The following is a 19,741-nucleotide window of genomic DNA, read 5'->3' as shown; positions in this document are numbered from 1 at the left end:
TGTTCCGGAGGCAAGTCCAGGTTTTCGATACACCCCAAAGCCACCAAGATGTATCGGGATTTGCAACTTAGTTATTGGTGGGCGTGCATGAAGAGTGAGCGAGAGAGAGAGAAAGAGAGATAGTCTGGTATGTTGAGAGGTGCTTGACCTATCGGATGGTCAATGCCAAACACCATAGACCGCGTGGAAAACTTCAGCCTTTGGAGGTAACCATGTGGAAGTGGGAACAAATCACCATGGATTTCATCACCAAGTTACCGCGAACGACTAAGGGGTTTAATGTAATTTGAGTAATTGTGGACTAGTTGACCAAGATTACCCATTTCTTACCCATTCGTCAGGGCTCGTCGGCCGAGAAATGGGCCGATATTTACGTCCACGAGATCGTTTCTCAGCATGGCATTCCAGACTTTATTGTATCTGATCGTGATGTGTGATTCAGGTCTTGTTTTTAGCAGAAGTTCCATGAGGAACTGGTTACGAGGTTGCACATTAGCACTGCTTATCATCCGCAAACGGACGGTCAGAGTCACATATTTCGCTTACATTCCGTCGCTATTCGGTCGGTAATTACTGACGGATTTTCGACGGAAGTTATTTCTGTCGCTATTGTGTCCGTATTTCGTCACAAAATTATAGTTTTTATCTTTGTCACAATTCCGTCGAAATTTCATCACTAATTTTGGTTTTTCGTAGTGGGAGAATGATGTTTGTGTGGAACTTCATATATTTTCTTCTTTACAAAACAAATCTGACACGCTTTTTACGCAAATAACGATTTGTAATTCTTTTCTTTGATTATGGCAAACTGATACCTTAAAAATTATTTCAAACGATCAAATATAACGAAGTCCATTCACCATCAATTATAAATTTAATTTATTTCAAAAATAACGAAATCCATGTCACATCAAGGTTCCATCATCGATCATAAGCTTTATATCGTTATCTTTGATCAACCTGGGATCTTTGTATAAATCTGATCCTAAACGCACAACGTTAACATAATCTTGAAGACCATGAGCTGGTACTCCGGCAATCAGTAACCCGGTGAATCTGTACATCTTAAGTACAAACCCTTCATTGTAGTCCGCTCCCCGTGTATATGGAATCATAAAGCTTCTTATGATCTCCCATACTGCATTGATCAACTTAGGTAAAGCTGATAATGGCGAAAAATAGTTCTTATTTGGTTCTTCCTCCATAATCTGCAATAACCCCGTGATATAGTAAGACCTACGTACGTGTCAAATGAGAGAGAGAAAGAGAGAGAGAGGGAGAGAGAGATAGATGCTTACTTTTCCATTGTAAAAGCTATCAAAGTATAAACAGGTCCCAAAGTGCTTAAACATCATGGTCGAATCATCATAAGGTAATCTTGGAACCAAATCGTTGCTATAAACAGTCCTATAATACTTCACGTTAAATTTCTCGAAATTTTCTTTCATGAACTTTCCAAATCTTTTGTCCCCGACTCTTGGTTGCCCAAATGTATACACACCCTCTAACATATCCAATAACTCTACCTCATTATGCGACATTAGAACTGCTGGAAACAATACTGCAAGTGCACCACCTAAGCTGTGACCAGTTACGATAAACTTAGCCTTGTTATTTTCTTTCAAAGCTTGTTTTAGCATGTCCCTGATGACATAATATGCTAATGGTTGTTCTAGATTTTTGGTTCGATGGGTTACTTCTTCTGGCCAACCTAGACTCTTTTGTAACCCTAGGGCTTTCATGAACCCACCATGCACTTTTCCTATCCCTGGGAGTTCATACCATGAAAGATCGACATCTGAAGACCATGCATCTGCATCGAAGGTCTCTGTTCCTCTAAAGGCGACAACTATCAATTCAGAATCTTCTTTCTTATCACGAAGTATGAAGGCTTGTGTTGTGGCTTTCTGTTGATAATCTTCAAAAGATATACGAATGATATGTGAGATGATATTTTTATTTAGGATAATGTTCGTAAAGTCACCTAATTATGGGAGAAGTTTCATTTAGATACCTTGTTACTTACCATTCCAAAAATCAAAAGACCCCAATAATTCCATCTGCAATTGAAATGTTTGGTTACATACAACATATTTTGATCAGAAGAAAATACATATTTTTGTCAAAAGAAACTAACTATATATAGTACCTTCCAGATATCAATGACAATATGTTGAAGGTAAGCATGGTTTTCATAAGATGCTTTAGCAGCCATGATTGAGAGCAAGCAATTGTATCTATCTTTATCTCCAGATTCAACAATGTCTTTATCTAACTCAATTCGTGTGTCTAGACATCCAGTAAAAGATATGAACGTCGATAATGATCTTTCAGGTCGGATCATTTCCCCTACAATAGAGAATAAAACAAAATGAATAATGAAAACGACAGAAAGTTTTGAAGTTTAACTTTTTGGCATATTTGTTTGTTGAAACTTTTCACTATGAAACCTAGAATTTTTTAGCTTAAATTTCATTCTTAGTATATCTCGTTATCGTAAAAATACATCAAATAAAAAGATGACTTGCTTTGTTAAGCAATGCAGTGGTTGCAACTTGCAATAAAAAAGTGCTGTTTTTTTTATCGAGTTAATTAATTTTATATTGGAAGTCTTGACTTCTAAAAACCAGTCAATCAAATTTCTGCCGACTTATTTGGGCTCGATACAAGTCGAACTATAATTAATATGATGGGCAAAGTAAATTTGTTATCCTATTATAATGTAATGTCCGTTTATACTTTAAAACAAGGAGCCCAATACCGATATATCTGGTTTGGGACATAAAGAATGTAAACCCATTTCCTGTATATGTTGGTCGAGTTATTTAAATTTTTTAACGATACATAACAAATGTTTTATATAGTTGTAAAGCACAATTGTGTCAGTCTAAATTGTTGTGTATAACTAAAAAGTAGTGTGTACAAATCACCATCCTTTGAATAAAGTAAATAAAACTTAATTTATAAATTATTTATTTCTAAATGGCTATTAAGATGACCAAAACTATTACTATTTTCGTTAATTTAAAAATTCAAACATATAACTTTCTTATTGAGGCCTAAATTCAAAATACCAACGAGTTAAGATTAAAATCGGATTGATGTATTGTCACATTAAAGATCCATATTTTTAAAAAATTAAATACGCTTTTAGATTTTCTTCATATCTATCATCATATTCATATTAAATTGTGACAAATGAATTAACATATTATTAATTTCGTTAAATGTGACACATGTCAACATTTGATATGGAAAGAAGGATAAGTAGAAAGAAAATGTAGGAAGATATTTAATTTCTCATATTTTTTAATCAACAATGTACATATATTACAACAAGGCTTGCGGTTTTAGACTAATAGGCCCAAAGTGGGCTTAAATAATAGTTTCTATATACTTACATACCTTTTATGTTTTATCGGAATGTATTGTCCGAACGTTCAAACATGAAATTAACTTGTGAAAGAGAGATCTGTAAAGCCCTTTTTTGAACAAATATGCATACCACAAACTAGATGGAACATGAAGACTTGAACATGACTAAAAACAAGTTGGTCGAGAAGAAATTGGTCGTGAGATGTGCTTTGGCGATCATATGTTGGGTAACATATACATAAAACTCACTTTATCGTCATTGACTGTGGCAACTTCAGGAAGAGAGGAGTGAATATCTTGAAGAAGATTATGGGAGCTAACATGTCTCTGAAACTACATTGGCAACGTCGCGATACTTAGCCTCGACATTAGAACGAGAAACAACGGTTAGCGCTTGGATAACCATGAAAGGAGGGCACGACCCAAAAAACTCAGTAACTGGACGTGGAACATCTGGTGTTCGGACATATTCCCCACGTATCTTCAAACTATGGAACAATATATATATAGAAGTTGAGGTAAGAATTTTAGGACATAGGTAAGGATACCTTAATTATATCATAAAATGAACTTTTAGAGCAACAAAATGGCATTATGCATGTCATACATGAATTTGTATGTTTAATATAACTATATATGTGAGGTATCTTTTCGTGAAAGTGAGCTACTGAAGTGAAGCGACAAGGTTGAAATACTTCGTGGGGTTAGAAACTGGTTGTTTGAAACTATCTAACTTTGACTTTAACTCAGTGTATGCTATGCAATGTTGCATGATCTCATGCTTAAGGATCTCAATGGTGTATTGTTGTTGGCTAAGGAAGATACCTAAAAGTATTTGAGTGGTAGAAATCCTAAAAAAGTAGTTGAGTTTTTCCAAGTCAAACATGGAGAACTTATGGCTCATAAATTAATTTCTTGTCATAAGAGAGTTATGGACAATGTTGTCAAGTCGAGGTCATCTACATAAAGTAGTTAGTAAGATCAAAGGATACAAAAATAGAATAATATTATTTTCTATTATTAAGCCAATTGAATTAGAACACTACTGGAACCATACTCATGTTGCTTACTTCATGCCATATAGGGAGAGCGACACACGTGGTATACATGATCAAGGAAAATGTTTTTCATAAAATCCTTAAGGTTGGTGCAATAAGATAGCCTCTTAAAGATTTCCATGAAGGAATGTGTTCTTGATGCCAAACTAATGTAGGTGCCACTAGCAAAGGACAAAAAATTGGAATAATCTATATAGTTGTGAGCTTGACTAGTATGCTAAAGTACCAGTCATATATGACCTAAGATGTTGGTTTTTCCCCATTGCAACAAGCTAAGACTTTGTAACAAGCTAAGGATCCATAGACATGTAACTTCATTTTAAATATCTACATAGACCAACTATGAGAGAATAAGTCTTATTTATATTAATAGATTTAAAGTATCCATCATAGTCGTTGGTTAGTTAGGGTCCTTTAGAATTGGCATATTCGATCAAAGAGTATGTGAAAGGTTTTTATGTTTATGTTTAAGCGATAAATTGTCTTGGAGATTCCCTGTTTGGAATGGGTTAACATTAGGTGGGAAGAAGTAGGGCATGTGCTAAGGGCCAAGAGAGATGAAGTGGGTTGGAAAAAAAGGAAGTCATTGCTAGGGTGATGTGTTTGCAACCTATTGTAGGTTACATTCAAGGAAGGCATGGTATGGGTCGTGGATGGTTAGGGGTGGGTTGGTAGGGGGAAATGTGAGTCATTGTCATGGATAGGGAATTTAGAAAGGTGGGAGAGCTTAGGGTGAGTGTGGGAGGTTTAAAGTAAACATAGTAATGACCAAAGGATGTAGTGAGAAATTTTGTGACCCGCAGAAAAACAAGATAACATTAATTATTATAAGAAGTTATTAAGGAATTCATATGAGGGTGGGTTAGTATGGGTCATGAACTTGAATGAGATAATAGATTCATCAAATTAGATATGATAGGAAATGAAAATTTTGTTGGTGGAAAGGTAGACATAATGGTACAGCAATGATGGGAAGGATATCCAAGAAACATGCATGGGGTCAATTTATTTGGAGTGGTGAGGTAGAGGTAGGATAGACGCCCGAGCACCCATCAATGTTCATAGTTGGGATAGTTGTGCAACATACAATACAAGGGTGTTTCAATAATGAAAAAATTAAGCATAGTATATTTAGGATATGTGTGGCCATTTTTCAAAATCTCAACCTAAAAGTGGGGTGGAAGGCGAGCTTGGAATATGATGATACAAAATGTGATTATTGATGGTCAGCAGCATGTGTTTGGATTTACCATTTTTTGAGAGGTTTGAGGACACAAAAAAATGGAATTGTATGACAATGTTGAAAAAATAAGTGTGAAATTGAGTGTATTTATATTTTCAATTTCTAGAAATTCGTTTTGCAAAACTCGATACTCGATATATAGTCGGTCGACTGGGAGTAACGAGTACTCGTTGTAGGTGGGGAGTACTCATATAGAGTAAATAATAAAGCAAGTACTCAAAAGGCGGGGAGTACTCAGATAGAGTGAATAATAAAGCAAGTAGTTTTCGTGTTACTTTATATATGGAAAATATCAAAAGGTGCTTTAAGTTCCCAACAAAATTGGATAATTACAACAAAAGTATACATGTTTGAATGTTAAACTTGTTCAAATAATAAACATTTTATTTTTGGAAATCTTAAAGGTAAGAGTGAGAGATATGGATGTGTATATAATACATTTATCCATTGTATTTTACAATGATTTTAGCGTTATAATATTATAAAGTAAAATAAAAAAGTAAAATCGTAATCTTGAAATACTTTAATTTTTTCTATTTTGAATTAAATTTTGACTATTTGACCGACTAGCCAAGTTAGTGCTAGAAAGGGGTCGCCCAAGTTCTCACAATGAAAAATAGTTTATTACATATAGTAGTACTTTTCTGAAAAATAAAATTGATCAAATTTAGCTGAACATTTTGTCAAGGTAAGCACACTAATGGGAAAATAAGGGTTTTAATAATGTTTATGGTTATAAAGTCATTTGTACAAGTTGGGAATTAGGAGTGTCCTGATCTTGTAACAGGCATGGAGGATTTATTAACCAACTAAAATCAAATTGATCTATTACCCAACTAAAATCGAATGAAAATGATTTTATTAAAAATGGTCGAAAGAATATATATGTTTAAGTAAAGGTGAGATGTGATTTGATGTTCATAAACTAGCCATTGTCACTTTTGATACTTCAAAATTCATTATGCTAAATATATGATGAAGTGAAGTGATTTGGTGAGGGTTGTGTTGTGTCAACTATTGGATTAAGGTGTCTAAGTTCATAAATAAATTGGTATAAACTTATATGACATTTGTAGAGAGAGTATAAATTTATTAGTTTATTATATGATTAATAAAGTGTAATAAATAATTTGTTAATATATTATATGATTAATATATCAATTGGAAATAAAAAGTTGATTTATTAATTTATTATGTGATTAATAAATTAATATGAGATCAATTGTTAAATAACTGATTTGTTAATTTATATAATTAATGTATTAATATGAAATCAATTAGAATTTGTTAATTATTAATCTGAATTAATTCAGGATTAATTGATCTCATATTTAGGCATCAAACCATTGATCATGTACGTGACAAAGTTCTTTTCAGTAATTATATAGTCGGTAATTGCGAGAAGGTTAAATATGGCCTTGATACAAGTGCAATATAAAGTGATGGTGAAGTATCTAATTCTAATCTTGCATAATCCGGTGTTATGTTAAATATACTTGATATTTATATTATCATGAAAAAAATGTATCCAAGTTAATCAATATGGTCCAAGTAAAGGCATTTCTCATGAAGATCATCCGGATGAGTGATTGGGAGATTGTTTCGTAAATTATAGTTTCACAATGGAGTCAACCTTTGTTATTTAGGATCCGGTTGGTTGGACAACTAGTCATCTGTTGATCCATCGATGTTGTCGATCATCCCAAAACCATTCTAGTGGGTTTTGAAGATCGCTCTCCATGTGTCAGAATTGAGACGGTTGAGATTGAGAACCAAGAGAATGAATTCCTTAATGTTAGTGATTAGGTAGGGTTTCTCGATGGTAGGATGAGGTTAATTGTCGTTGTGGTTATGGGAACTGAGAAAGAAGTCAACAGAAAAAAGTGTCGATGACGAGGGAGAGGGTAGACGTGAAACAAAAAGGAGGCTAGGGTTTATAATTTTAGCTCGATGCTGTATTGGATAATATTTTTCTATCAAGGGACCGATATCTCTGTTGATCATTAATCAACAATATATACACATATATTACAAGACGGATAATTGACCAAGACTAATTATATAATAGACCTAAAGTGGGCATAAGTAATACATACAATCTCTATACACTTATACCAAAATAATATCTAAACTGAAACGTGGTTCATATACTTTTTTTTATTAATGCTAAGGTCAAAATGGCTTGGTATATAAATATACGCGAACCAGTTAAAATTTGAATTAAGGCAGAATTGATAAATAACTCGCAAAACATATAAAACATATAAGAAACATTAAAACTTATTATTAAATATATGTTTAAAATCTCAATTCTTCATGTAAATTATACCGTAAAGCGTATAAAGAAAGTAAACCACTTTTACCAATAATGGTATAAACGATATATATTAGAAAGAGCATATCAAAACTAACCTCGTATCCAGTTTGAGATTAACCCACTAAGGTTACGATTACACGAGACAAGATTGAGCCAATACTCAATACCCGAACCCATGGCAGCCAAAGGTTTCTTGATAGATTTAAGCATCTTTTGAGCCAAAACAGACATGGATAATAACCATCTTTGTTTAAAGTTTTCCTCTGTCATCCCCTTTGGACAGTCGACAAAGTTCCTTTTCTCTATTGCATGGGAGCGTAGCATGTGAACGAGATCAAAAACGCCAACCTCCTCATGATTTAGCAGCATGTAACTGCTTGAAAAACTCTTGTCGCAGACCATTTTAATTTTCTTATTGAACTTGGAATTATCAATATGAGAAACACAATGAAGAATTTGATGAAGAAGAAGTGGATTAATTTAATTAGTCCACGCCAGTCTGCCTAATACAACCATGCATGCCAAATATGTATATACATTGCGGCTGCTTTTGTAGGACCGAGAAATGAGTTGTATGGATACTTAATCGAGAAATCAATTTTGACCAAAAGAATGATAAATATATATATATATATATATATATATATATATATATATATATATATATATATATATATGTGAGAAACAGTTAAACAGTTAATTCGAATAATATCTTATTAGATAATAATTAAATAACAACAGTCTCATAAAACATATAAGGAACCTTATTATTGTAACGAGGAGTTTCTTTTTCGTTTTAAGTACCAAGAATTTAATATTTTATTACAAACGAATCTTATAAATGTATGTCACAATAATAATAGATTTATTTATTTATTTTTTTGTAAATTAATACAACTTATTATAAGAAATAAGATTGACTGCTTTTGGAAGGTACTAGCTAGTTGATTTTTCTACAATTTAAAACCAGGCAGTCATAACCCGACTTCTATAAATTAATCGTCTAAATGGTGAATAGGGGTCAACCACGGCTACCTTATAGCAATAGGGTATATTGAAGGGCTAATGTCATAAAACCCTTAAGTTTTCAGGGCTTTGTCGGTTTTGCCCAAAGTTGAATTTTATGTCCGTTTTTACCCTAACATTTTCCAAAAAATGTTCGGTTTTACCCTTTTACCGGTGATAACAGGTTACCATCATATTAACTTCGCAGAAAACCATTAAGTTTACAGTTTTCTTTACGTTTTTAGTCTTAAGTTTACAATTTTTTTTACACTTTTACCCTATGTATTTTTTTCATATTATACATATTCATACAGAAAAATCATATTTATATACGAAAAAAAATTTAATTAAACATTGTATTTACATTTTTTAATGTTATTATATATATATATATATATATATATATATATATATATATATATATATATATATATATATATGTGTGTGTGTGTATAGGTTTTTTTCTTGGATAAACCATTTAAGTTGTAAAAAAAACAAATTAATATGTTTTTAGAACAACAAATACGTATTTTTATGTATTTAAAAATATACATATCAATAAAAAAAACTTGTTCAATCATAAACATTTTTATATAAGTATATACATATATTTTTAGAAGTGTAAATATGTATTTTGATATATGTTTTTTTAAAAAGTATAAATATATTTTTAGAAGTATAGATACATATTAATATATAAAAATGTAAAAATATGTATTTATACTTCTAAAAACTATATCTATAAAACACATATTCATAATTCTAAAAATATTATTTATCTTTTTAAATGATATAACCTTGCAAAAAAACACACACACACACACAAACAAATATATATATATATATATATATATATATATATATATATATATATATATATATATATATATATATATAACATTAAAAACAAATACAATATTTAATTAAACATTTTTTTGTATATAAATACGATTTTTCTGCATGAATACGTATATTATGAAAAAAAATACTTAGGGTAAAAGTGTAAAAAAATTTATAAACTTAAGGGTAAAAACGCAAAAAAAAATAGTAAACTTAAGGGTTTTTTTGCGAATTTAATATAATGTTAACATGGAAAACCTGTTATCACCGGTAAAAGGGTAAAACCGAACATTTTTTCGGAAATGTTAGGGTAAAAACCGACATAAAATTCAACTTTGGGCAAAACCGACAAAACCTTGAAAACTTGAGGGTTTTTATGACATTAACCCTATATTGAATTGTGTATCTTATTGCTTGAATAAAAATGTACAGGAGCGTGGCTTATATAGCCAAAATATGGTACAACAACCCTAAGCACTAAATTAGGAACTAATACAGGATTATACAACTGTGAATTGACTAAGTATTAACACATGACTAACTCTAAATATATAAAAGATATAGTTGGTATTTTATTCCTTAATATGCCCCCGCAAGATGGAGGATCCATCTGAGACTCCAATCTTGGAACGTAATCTTTGGAAGGGAGCACGAGTGAGTGGTTTGGTGAGTGCATCAGCAAGTTGGTCATATGAGTTGATATGGCGTACTTGTAAGGAGCCATCAGTGACTTTTTCACGAACAAAATGGTAATCGAGGGCAACATGTTTCATCCGAGAATGATATATGGGATTTGCACAAGAATAAGTTGCACCTGTGTTGTTGCAGTATAAGGTTGGTGAAGGTGTTGAGGAGATCCCCAAGTCGCTTAAGAGGTTCTGAACCCATGCTAATCCAGATGCTGCATTGGCAAGAGCTTTGTACTCAGCTTCTGTGGAGGATCGAGAGACCGATTTTTGACGTGCTGACCTCCATTAGATGATATTGGATCCAAGGTAGAGAAGATATGCTGTTGTTGAACGACCTCCACATTTAATGCCACCCCAATCAGAGTCTGAAAAGGTCGTGAGCACCATAGAGGACCTGCGATTAAGAAATAGGCCATGATGAATCGTACCTTTCAAGTATCGGAGGACTCGTTTTAGTGACTGCCAATGAGTTTCGGATGGCGAGTGCATGAACTGGGAGAGTTTGTTGACTGCGAACGAGATGTCTGGTTGTGTAAAAGCTAAGTATTGAAGAGACCCAACAAGCTTCCGATACGGTGTAGGATCAACACCGGAGGACCGGTCTTGCAATTTGAGAGTAACTGAAGGGTTCAGTGGGGTGGCCACCTCTTTTGCTCCATCCATGTGAAAGTGGGTTAATAGATCTTGAATATGTTGGTGTTGAGATAGAAACAAACTCGTGGGAGTAGAGATGACTTCAACTCCAAGAAAGTGGTGAAGGGGACCAAGGTCTTTAATTGAAAAACGATTTGCTAAATTGGTGAAAATTGATCTAGGAAAGAGCTGTTGTTACCAGTGAGGACAAAATCATCGACGTAGACAATAAGATAACTATGGATGTGGTTGTGATTGTAAATTAAGAGTGATGGGTCAGCTCTTGATTTGCGAAAACCAACAGACAGAAGGTACATGATGAGCTCATTGTACCATGCTCTGGGTGCATGTTTGAGCCCATATAGCGATTTTTTTAGTTTGCATATGTGGTTGGGAAATTGAGGATGAACGAAGCATGGAGGTTGGGACATGAATACTTCTTCATGGAGGGTGCCATGAAGGAAGGCATTGTTGACATCTAGTTGTCTTAGTGGCCAATTCTGAGAGATGGCTATGGACAGAATTGTACGAATGGTGACAGGCTTAGTGACAGGGCTGAATGTGTCGAAATAATCTTTTCCATACTGTTGGAGAAAGCCTTTGGCTACAAGGCAGGCTTTATATTTTTCAATGGTGTCATCCGGGTTTCTTTTGATACGGAAGATCCATTTGCATCCGATTGGAGTATGAGAGGATTTTGGAACTAATTCCCATGTGCCATTGGTGAGTAGAGCATTGAATTCATTATCCATAGCCTTACGCCAGTGAGGATCTTTAAGGGCTTGTACATGAGTATGAGGCTCGATAGAGGGTGGAATCGGGTGTAATGTGGTGGTGTTAATAAAAAGCGGGTTGTAGTATTTGGAGTTGAGTTTATGAGGGCGCCGGGCAGGTAGTGGTTCTGGTGATGGTAGGGGAGTGATGTGAGGTGATGGTGGGGAGTTGTTTGGCGGAGAGTTTGTGGGTGATGATTCGGCTGGGGATAGTGGTGACAAGGGTGATGCGGCACCTGGAGATGTAGGTTGATCATCATGTGTTATGTGGTTTTCATGAGTTGATAGTATAAGGGGTGGAGTGGTGTGTAGGGGAGTGGCTGCAGGTGCAGGTGGTATATGGGTGTCTTGATCCGAAGGTGAGTGTGGAGTAAGGAATATGTCAGGTGTGGGTAGCGGTTTGGTGGAGTTTAGTTTATGTGTTGGAAAGTGATTAGAGACAAACTCTGCATGTCTGGAATGATATAGTTTTTTTTGTTTCGAGGTCATAGCATTTAAATGCGAACTTGGATGAGGAGTAACCGAGGAATAGGCATGGTTTGGATTGGGGTTGAAGTTTGGATGTGGTATATGGTCTGAGCCAAGGGTAGATAGACATCCAAAAGGTTTTATTTTAGAGTAATTGGGTTGTTGATGGAAGAGGCACTCGTAAGGTGATTTTTTGTTGAGGATAACAGTGGGAAGGCGATTGATCAGGTACACTGCAGTTTGGAATGCATGAGACCAATATGCTAACGGAAGGCTGACATAGTGTAGCAAGGCTAGGCCGGTTTCGACAATGTGTCGGTGACGGCGTTCAGCAATACCATTCTGTTCTGGGGTGTGGGGAGGGGTGGTATAGTGGGAGATTCCATGAGTTTGTAGAAACGGTAGGAGGCTTTGATATTCACCACCATTATCACTGAATAAAGAAACGATGGGGTGTTGAAAGTATTTTTCAACAAGTGCTTTGAATGGTGGGAATATTTTTGCTACATCACTTTTGTGGGTCATGGGATATAGCCAGCCATATTTGGTGAAATAATCAACAAATATAACATAATAGGTATTGTTGTCAATGGATTTTTGAACAGGGCCCCATACGTATGAGTTAATGAGTTGAAGTGGTTGAGTGGCAACAAACGAGTTGGGACCAAATGGTAATTTTTGACTTTTATTGATAGAACAAGAAGGAAAATGAACATTTGACACAAACTTTGAGCCTAGACCTAGTGTAGAAACAATAGACTTAAAAAACATTCAGAGATGGGTAGAGATGGGCACAAAAACCGGATTGGGCTCTAGGATCCGATCCGATCCAAAATCCGGATTTGGTCAAAACCGGTTTTGACCGGATTGACCCTCGGATTGAGAACCGGATTCGGTTCAAACCGGATCCGATCCGGTTTTTTTTTTTGACCGTTGAAATTTCGGAAATTTGAATTTTTTTTTTTATTTTTTATTTTTATAGTCGTTGGAAAGGGGAAAAAACGGCTAGTTTGACTTTTCTTCACTTTTTTGCCCTTCCAAACACATATAAATACAACCTATTTGCTCCATTTACATTTTACACACATTTCTACTACTTTCTACTTCTACTTTATACTTTTATTTTCATAATCTTCCAAGAAATGAGCTCCCGAAATTCTACCGCGGCTCAAGAGTCGGATGCAACGGTGGTTAAAATCTTACCAACCACTTGGAGTAAAGATGTTTGGGAACATTACGATTTGTGTTTGTTGTCGAACGGGAAAGAAAAAGCAAGGTGCAAGCAATGCGGGATGTTTTTGGGAAAAGATGGCAATAGTACGTTGAGGAGTCATACAACAAAAACGTGTCCAGTTGTAAAAGGTCAAGGCGATCCGGATCAACCAAATATTACTCCCGACGGTTCGATCTTTATTTACAACAATGATGACATTCGTGAAAGCTTTTGCAAGTTCGTCATTCAAGAGGGCTTGCCTTTCAGCCACTTCGACAACCCACGATTAACAAGAATTTTGCGGGAAAAAATGCAACCACAATACCGGCAAGTAAGTCGCACTTCTCTTAGACGTGATGCTTTAAAGTATTGGGATATAGCCAAAAAAGATATGCAATTGGGATTTTTAAATATAAAAACCGGTGTTTCTTTAACGTGTGATGTTTGGTCCTCCACCGGTAGTTGTCCCAAAAGCTATCTTGCCGTCACGACACATTGGATAGATCCCACTACTTGGGTAATGAACAAACGAGTTATTGTTTTTGAACTTTTTGCGCATCCTCACACGGGGGCACGATTATTTGCAATTTTAGTAAGCGTTATAGAGACTTATAATTTACGCGACAAAATCTTCTCTATTTCGTTTGACAATGCAAGTAATAATACCGTCGCGGCAAAAAGATTAATTGCAAAATATAAACCTATTTTGGATGGCTCGTTTTTTCATACTAGATGTGTTTGTCACATTATTAATCTTGTGGTACAAGATGGTTTAAAAATGATAGATTCGACGATTGAAAAATTCAAAACTGTGTTAACTAGAGTTTTTGGAAAAAATAAAGCTACAATGGAAAAATATCGAAAGTTTACCATTTCCATAAACGTAACTCCATATAGTCCTCATTGGGATGTTGACACTAGATGGAGTTCAACATGTATGATGTTTGAAAGTTTGACACGTCAAAGAATCGCTTTACAATTATTTTACGACACAATTTCAAAAGGAAAAAATCCGGTTTCAGATTATGATTGGGATTTGATGGAAGAGTTTGTGGAAATGTTAAAAGTTTTTAAACAATCAACCACTTTTTTATCGGGCGTGTATTACCCTACAAGTCCGTTGTTACTAAATGAATTATGGTTGATGTCTGCACAATTGGAGCGTTTTGAACAAAGAAGTGAAATATTTGTTTTGGTTACGAGACCAATGAGACAAAAACTAGTCAAATATTTCAAAGAAATGCCACCACTTTTTACTTGTGCCGCGGCATTAAACCCATGTATCAATGTTACGGGTGTAGAGGCTTTGATTACCAAAATTTCTTTGTCTTTAAATTTGCACAAAGATGACTCAAACTACATCCGTAACCAAATACACACTTTTAATAATACTTTTACTAATTTGTTTGACATTTACGCTACAAAGTATGGCGATATGTCAAACACTTTTGCAAGTGTAACCGACTCTACTAGTGGTGCATCGGGTAGTGGTGGGGGTCGAACGGATTTTCATATCGACCTCTATAACTACCTTTTGGAGGAACAAAACAAAAGAGCACGCACATTAACCCCTAGTAGCGAACTTGGAATTTATATGGGGTCAAATTTTTTAAAATTCATGAGTGCACCACAATTTAAAAATTTGGATCTTTTGGCTTGGTGGAGAGAAAAGGAAGCACAATTTCCTATTCTCTCCGTCATGGCCCGCGATTTACTAACCGTCCAAGCTTCCACGGTAGCTTCGGAATCCGCTTTTTCTTTTAGTGGTAGAGTTTTATCAAAGTTGAGGACGAATCTTACCCCGGTTGCGGTAGAGGTTTGCGTTTGCTTGAAGGATTACTTGGATTCGGTGGAACGTATACAACACTTGGCATCACTAGAAGGCCCACTACCACAAAATGTTGAACCGGAGATCATGGATGAAGAATATGCACAAGGCTTATCAACACCTCCGGAAGACGAAGACGATGACGATGAAGACGAAGACGAAGATGAAGAATATGGTATTGATGACACCCCTACTTATTTGCGTGGCGGTTAAAGAATATTTTAGTGAAGGCGACACGAAGTGGAAGACCACAAAAACTATTTCTATTTGGCTAAACGTTATAACGCCACTTTATTATTATTATTATTAGTTAACTAGTTTAAAAACTCTTTCTAATTCGACGTTTGATGTATGTTTTAACTATTTTAATGAACCTATGTTGCATTTTGTGTTATATATGAGGTCCAAAAAATGTTTTTTTTAAAAAAAAAAAAAAAAAAAAACCAAATTCGGATCGGATTTCGGATCGGATTGTAACCGGATCGGATTAAACCGATTCGGATTGGGGCCTCGGAAAACCGGTCAAATCCGGGCAAATCCGGTTTGAAACCGGTTCAGATTATTGGCTTATTCGGATCGGCTATGACCTCGGAAAACCGGATCGGATCCGGATCCGGATCGGATCGGATCAGATCGGGTCTTTGTGCATCTCTAGAGATGGGTGTCCTAGGTTGTGGTGGAGACCAAGAGGAGTATGCTTGAGGGTGACATGGACTTGGAGCTTGGGAGATGAGCGCAGGTGATAGATCCCTTCAGTTCTCTCTCCTCGCATTATACGCACCCCCGTGCGTAGATCCTTCACAAAAAATGAGATGGAAAGAATTCCACTGAAACACGATTAATATCACATAGTTGAGAGACAGAAACAAGATTTTTACGTAGGCGAGGAACATGTAAAACTTTGGACAGAAGTAATTGTTTATGTGGTGTGTTGATGTATGTGTTTACAGTATTAGATATTGATAAACATGTGCCATCGCCAAGTACAATCTCATCTGGGCCACCATATTCTGAAATTTGATAGAGGGTGTGTTTGTCTGAAGTGACGTGATTTAAGGCACCTGTGTCAACCAACCAAGAAGGTGAGGCAGGAGTTGAAGTGGTGACATTTGCTACTGGTGTTGTGGTTTTGTCAGTGGTGACATTGTTTTCTCTTAAAAATCTAGCAAGCTTGCGACAATATCTTGTAAGATGACCTTGTATATTGCAGTATTCGCAAAAATCATTAGTTCTGGAGGTGCGATTACCATGTGAGTTGGCTCCTGACCATTGAGAGTGATGTCCTCCACGTTGAGCGCCTGAGTGATAGGATCGATTGTTTCGAGGGGGCAGAGTTGCGGTAGTTGGATCCCTGTTGTCGAGAGGTATAGTTCACTATGAGAGGAGTTGATTCGACCATGGAGGATGTGTCTTTGAGTGCTCTTTCGTAGTCTGTAAGTTTTTCGAATAATTCAGAGTAAGAGAGCGGGTTGTCTCTCACCTTGATTGCTACTACAATAGTGTTATAGTCCTCCCCTAGTTGTGATAGGATATAGACCATGAGATCTTCTTTATATATGGGGCTTTGGGCTAAAGCAAGATCATCTGCAATTGCTCTCATCTCCTGGAGGAATTCAGTGACTGAGCGATTTTCTTTAGGGTTCTTGGCTAGCTTAGATTTAAGAGATATGATGCGAGATCTAGAATATGAGGCAAAGCTTAAGTGTAGTCTCTCCCATGCTTCACGGGCTGTGGATGCTGATGAGATGAGTGGTTGAATTGAGTCTGAGCAACTCCCTAGTATTGCACTGAGGATCATTTGATCTTTGAGATACCAGGGAAGATAGTCAAGGTTTGTGATGGATTTTCCATCTTTGTCCTTGATTTCTCTTGGTGGTTGATTGGAATTGCCGACAATAAAGTCTTCAAATTCGAGGCTGATGAGGGTTGCTTCAACCTGTTTTCGCCACACTGGATAGTTGTGAGATGTGAGTTTGGTAGTTAGGTGGGTAGCTGCGGTGATTTGGGTGTATTTGGTGGCCATTGATGAGCCCTAATTGAGATGAAGAGAAGCAGTTGTAAGGAGCAGGATCTATGTCTCGTAAGAGCGGCTAGGGCGCTGATACCATATAGCAATAGGGTATATTGAATTGTGTATCTTATTGCTTGAATAAAAATGTACAGGAGTGTGGCTTATATAGCCAAAATATGACAACAACCCTAAGCACTAAATTAGGAACTAATACAGGAATATACAACTGTGAATTGACTAAGTATTAACACATGACTAACTCTAAATATATAAAAGATATAGTTGGTATTTTATTCCTTAATATACCTGACACCTGCTAATCGTAATTATGGCTTACTATGTTAATCTATAAAATAGTGATTTCTTTTAATATGTGATTTCTCATGATATGTTCTAAAATATGCGGTGAAATATTTGTTGTCGTGATAGATTATCTGAAATCCGTTTTTCTTGTGATTTGTTTATTTGAAATCGTTAGTTTATATGATTTGTTTACTGATTTCTTGAAGCTTGAAATTATTTGTTGCTGAAATAAGAAAATTGTTGATGCTTTTTTGCTGAAATATGAAATGTTTCTGTTATTGGTTAATTTGTTACTGACTCGACTTTTATACATTGAATATGGTCCAATGTTTTTTGCTACATTTGCTGAAATTATTGAAATACTTTTTAATTTTGTTGAATTTATTCGAAGGGTAAAATGATTATTTTTTTCATTCAGCAAAACCATTCAGATGTCTAACCATACAATATTTTTCATTCAGATGCAGATTTTTTAAAGCCTCTGCACCATTGATATGTCTAAATGATTCAAATCTGAATCATCTAGATCTTGCCAAAAAACCTCTTATAATTGTGTATTTTTGGGACTATTTATAATTTAGATTAGGCCATCTACTTTTAAGTTAAATCAATGCCCAAGTTGTTTACCATGGAAGAGTAACTAGAATCACAACTTGAGCCCTTAATGAAACATTACAACGTACATCGATTTTATGACATACAAAAAACTTCGTCATAAAACTTATTTCATCATTTGTGAAATGTTATTGATTTAAATAATTGAATCAGCAGTTAAAATGCTTGGTCGCATTTAAATCTTTCGAGAAGAAATAACAAATTTTTGTCAAAAGAAATTAACTATATATAGTACCTTCCTAATATCAGTGACAATATGTTGAATGTAAGCATGATTTTCATATGAAGCTTTAGCCCATGAAGCAATTGTATATATCTTTATCTCCAGTTTCAACAATGTCTTTATCTAACTTAATTCGTATGTCTAGACATCCAATGAATGATATGAACGTTGATAATGATCTTTCATGCCTAATGGATCATTGCCCTTACAGTAGAGAATAAAACGAAATGAAACGGAGAATGTATTAGCTTAAATCTCATCTTCTATTATAATAAAAAAAAGGTTTTTTTTGCCGCTTGTCAAATACTCATTCAATTTGCCAAATGTCATTTTGTGATTATTTTAAATTAATTTTTATTCTACATGTCATTTTATGGTTTTTCTATTTTATTAAATTTCATATAGTATTTAAATACAATAATAAATGCATATTAATTTCATTAATGAACTTTCTTTTTAATTTCAAAATTACTAATTAAAGGTTCATTAATTTCCTTTATTTATTTATATAAATTATTTGTTTAAATTTAAAGAAAAAAATACTTTAATTTTTATAATTCAATATTTTTTATCCTTATTAAATCAAACTTCTCAAATGTTTAGAATTATTTATTTTTTCTACATGTCATTTAATGAGCTTTTTTCTATTTTATTAAATATCATTTTAATATAATAATTGCAATAAATGTAGTAATAAATTGATATCAATTTCGTTAATGAAATTATTTGTTTAAATTTAAAAGATAAAAACATTTTTATTATAATAATTCATTATTTTTTCTTATTTTCTTATAAATTCGAAGTTCTTCAATATTTTGACATTTATATATATATATATTTAAATTAAATCATTTAATACATGAGTCTCACAACTAGTTCTTAATTTATCATGTTATTGTGAATATATATATCAATAAATATGACTCACTTTGTCAAACAACGCAATGGTTGCAATAAGTCAAGTTTTTTTTACCAGAGTTAATCAATTTCATATTGAAAGGCTTGACTTCTAAAAACGAAAAGTCACAACTCCAATTCTCAATTATCAATATATGATATATAAGTGGTAGTATTCTACTATACTACTATGCAGATAATTAGGCCTACAAAATTCAAACGAATCAAATTTTTGTCGGACTTATTTGGG

General features: G+C 34.4%; 1 protein-coding gene across 1 annotated transcript; it reads right to left on the bottom strand.

The window, feature by feature from the left end:
* Positions 1–867: 867 nt before the first annotated feature.
* LOC145169300 (triacylglycerol lipase OBL1-like) lies at positions 868–8,430 on the bottom strand. The gene is made up of 5 exons (XM_079087877.1): positions 8,089–8,430; positions 2,150–2,349; positions 2,027–2,060; positions 1,299–1,918; positions 868–1,208 (listed from the first exon to the last, which is right to left on the bottom strand). The coding sequence occupies exons 1-5, from the start codon at positions 8,393–8,395 to the stop codon at positions 906–908; spliced, it is 1,464 nt and encodes a 487-aa protein (XP_078944003.1). The 5' UTR covers positions 8,396–8,430; the 3' UTR covers positions 868–905.
* Positions 8,431–19,741: the final 11,311 nt, after the last annotated feature.

Source organism: Lactuca virosa, chromosome 4 (genome assembly GCF_052849685.1).
Source record: "Lactuca virosa cultivar CGN04683 chromosome 4, Lactuca_virosa_CGN04683_v6, whole genome shotgun sequence".
Classification (NCBI taxonomy): Eukaryota; Viridiplantae; Streptophyta; class Magnoliopsida; order Asterales; family Asteraceae; genus Lactuca; species Lactuca virosa.
Note: the sequence above shows the minus strand (reverse complement) of the source record. Positions and strands in the feature narration are given on the sequence as shown.

Excerpts from the sequence above, each read along its gene's own strand:
- LOC145169300 (XM_079087877.1), bottom strand. The coding sequence starts at position 8,395 with ATGGTCTGCGACAAGAGTTTTTCAAGCAGTTACATGCTGCTAAATCAT. Across the intron at positions 1,919-2,026 it reads GTCTTTTGATTTTTGGAATG|ATTATCAACAGAAAGCCACA; the intron begins GTAAGTAACAAG and ends TATCTTTTGAAG. Across the intron at positions 1,209-1,298 it reads ATAGCTTTTACAATGGAAAA|ATTATGGAGGAAGAACCAAA; the intron begins GTAAGCATCTAT and ends GGGTTATTGCAG.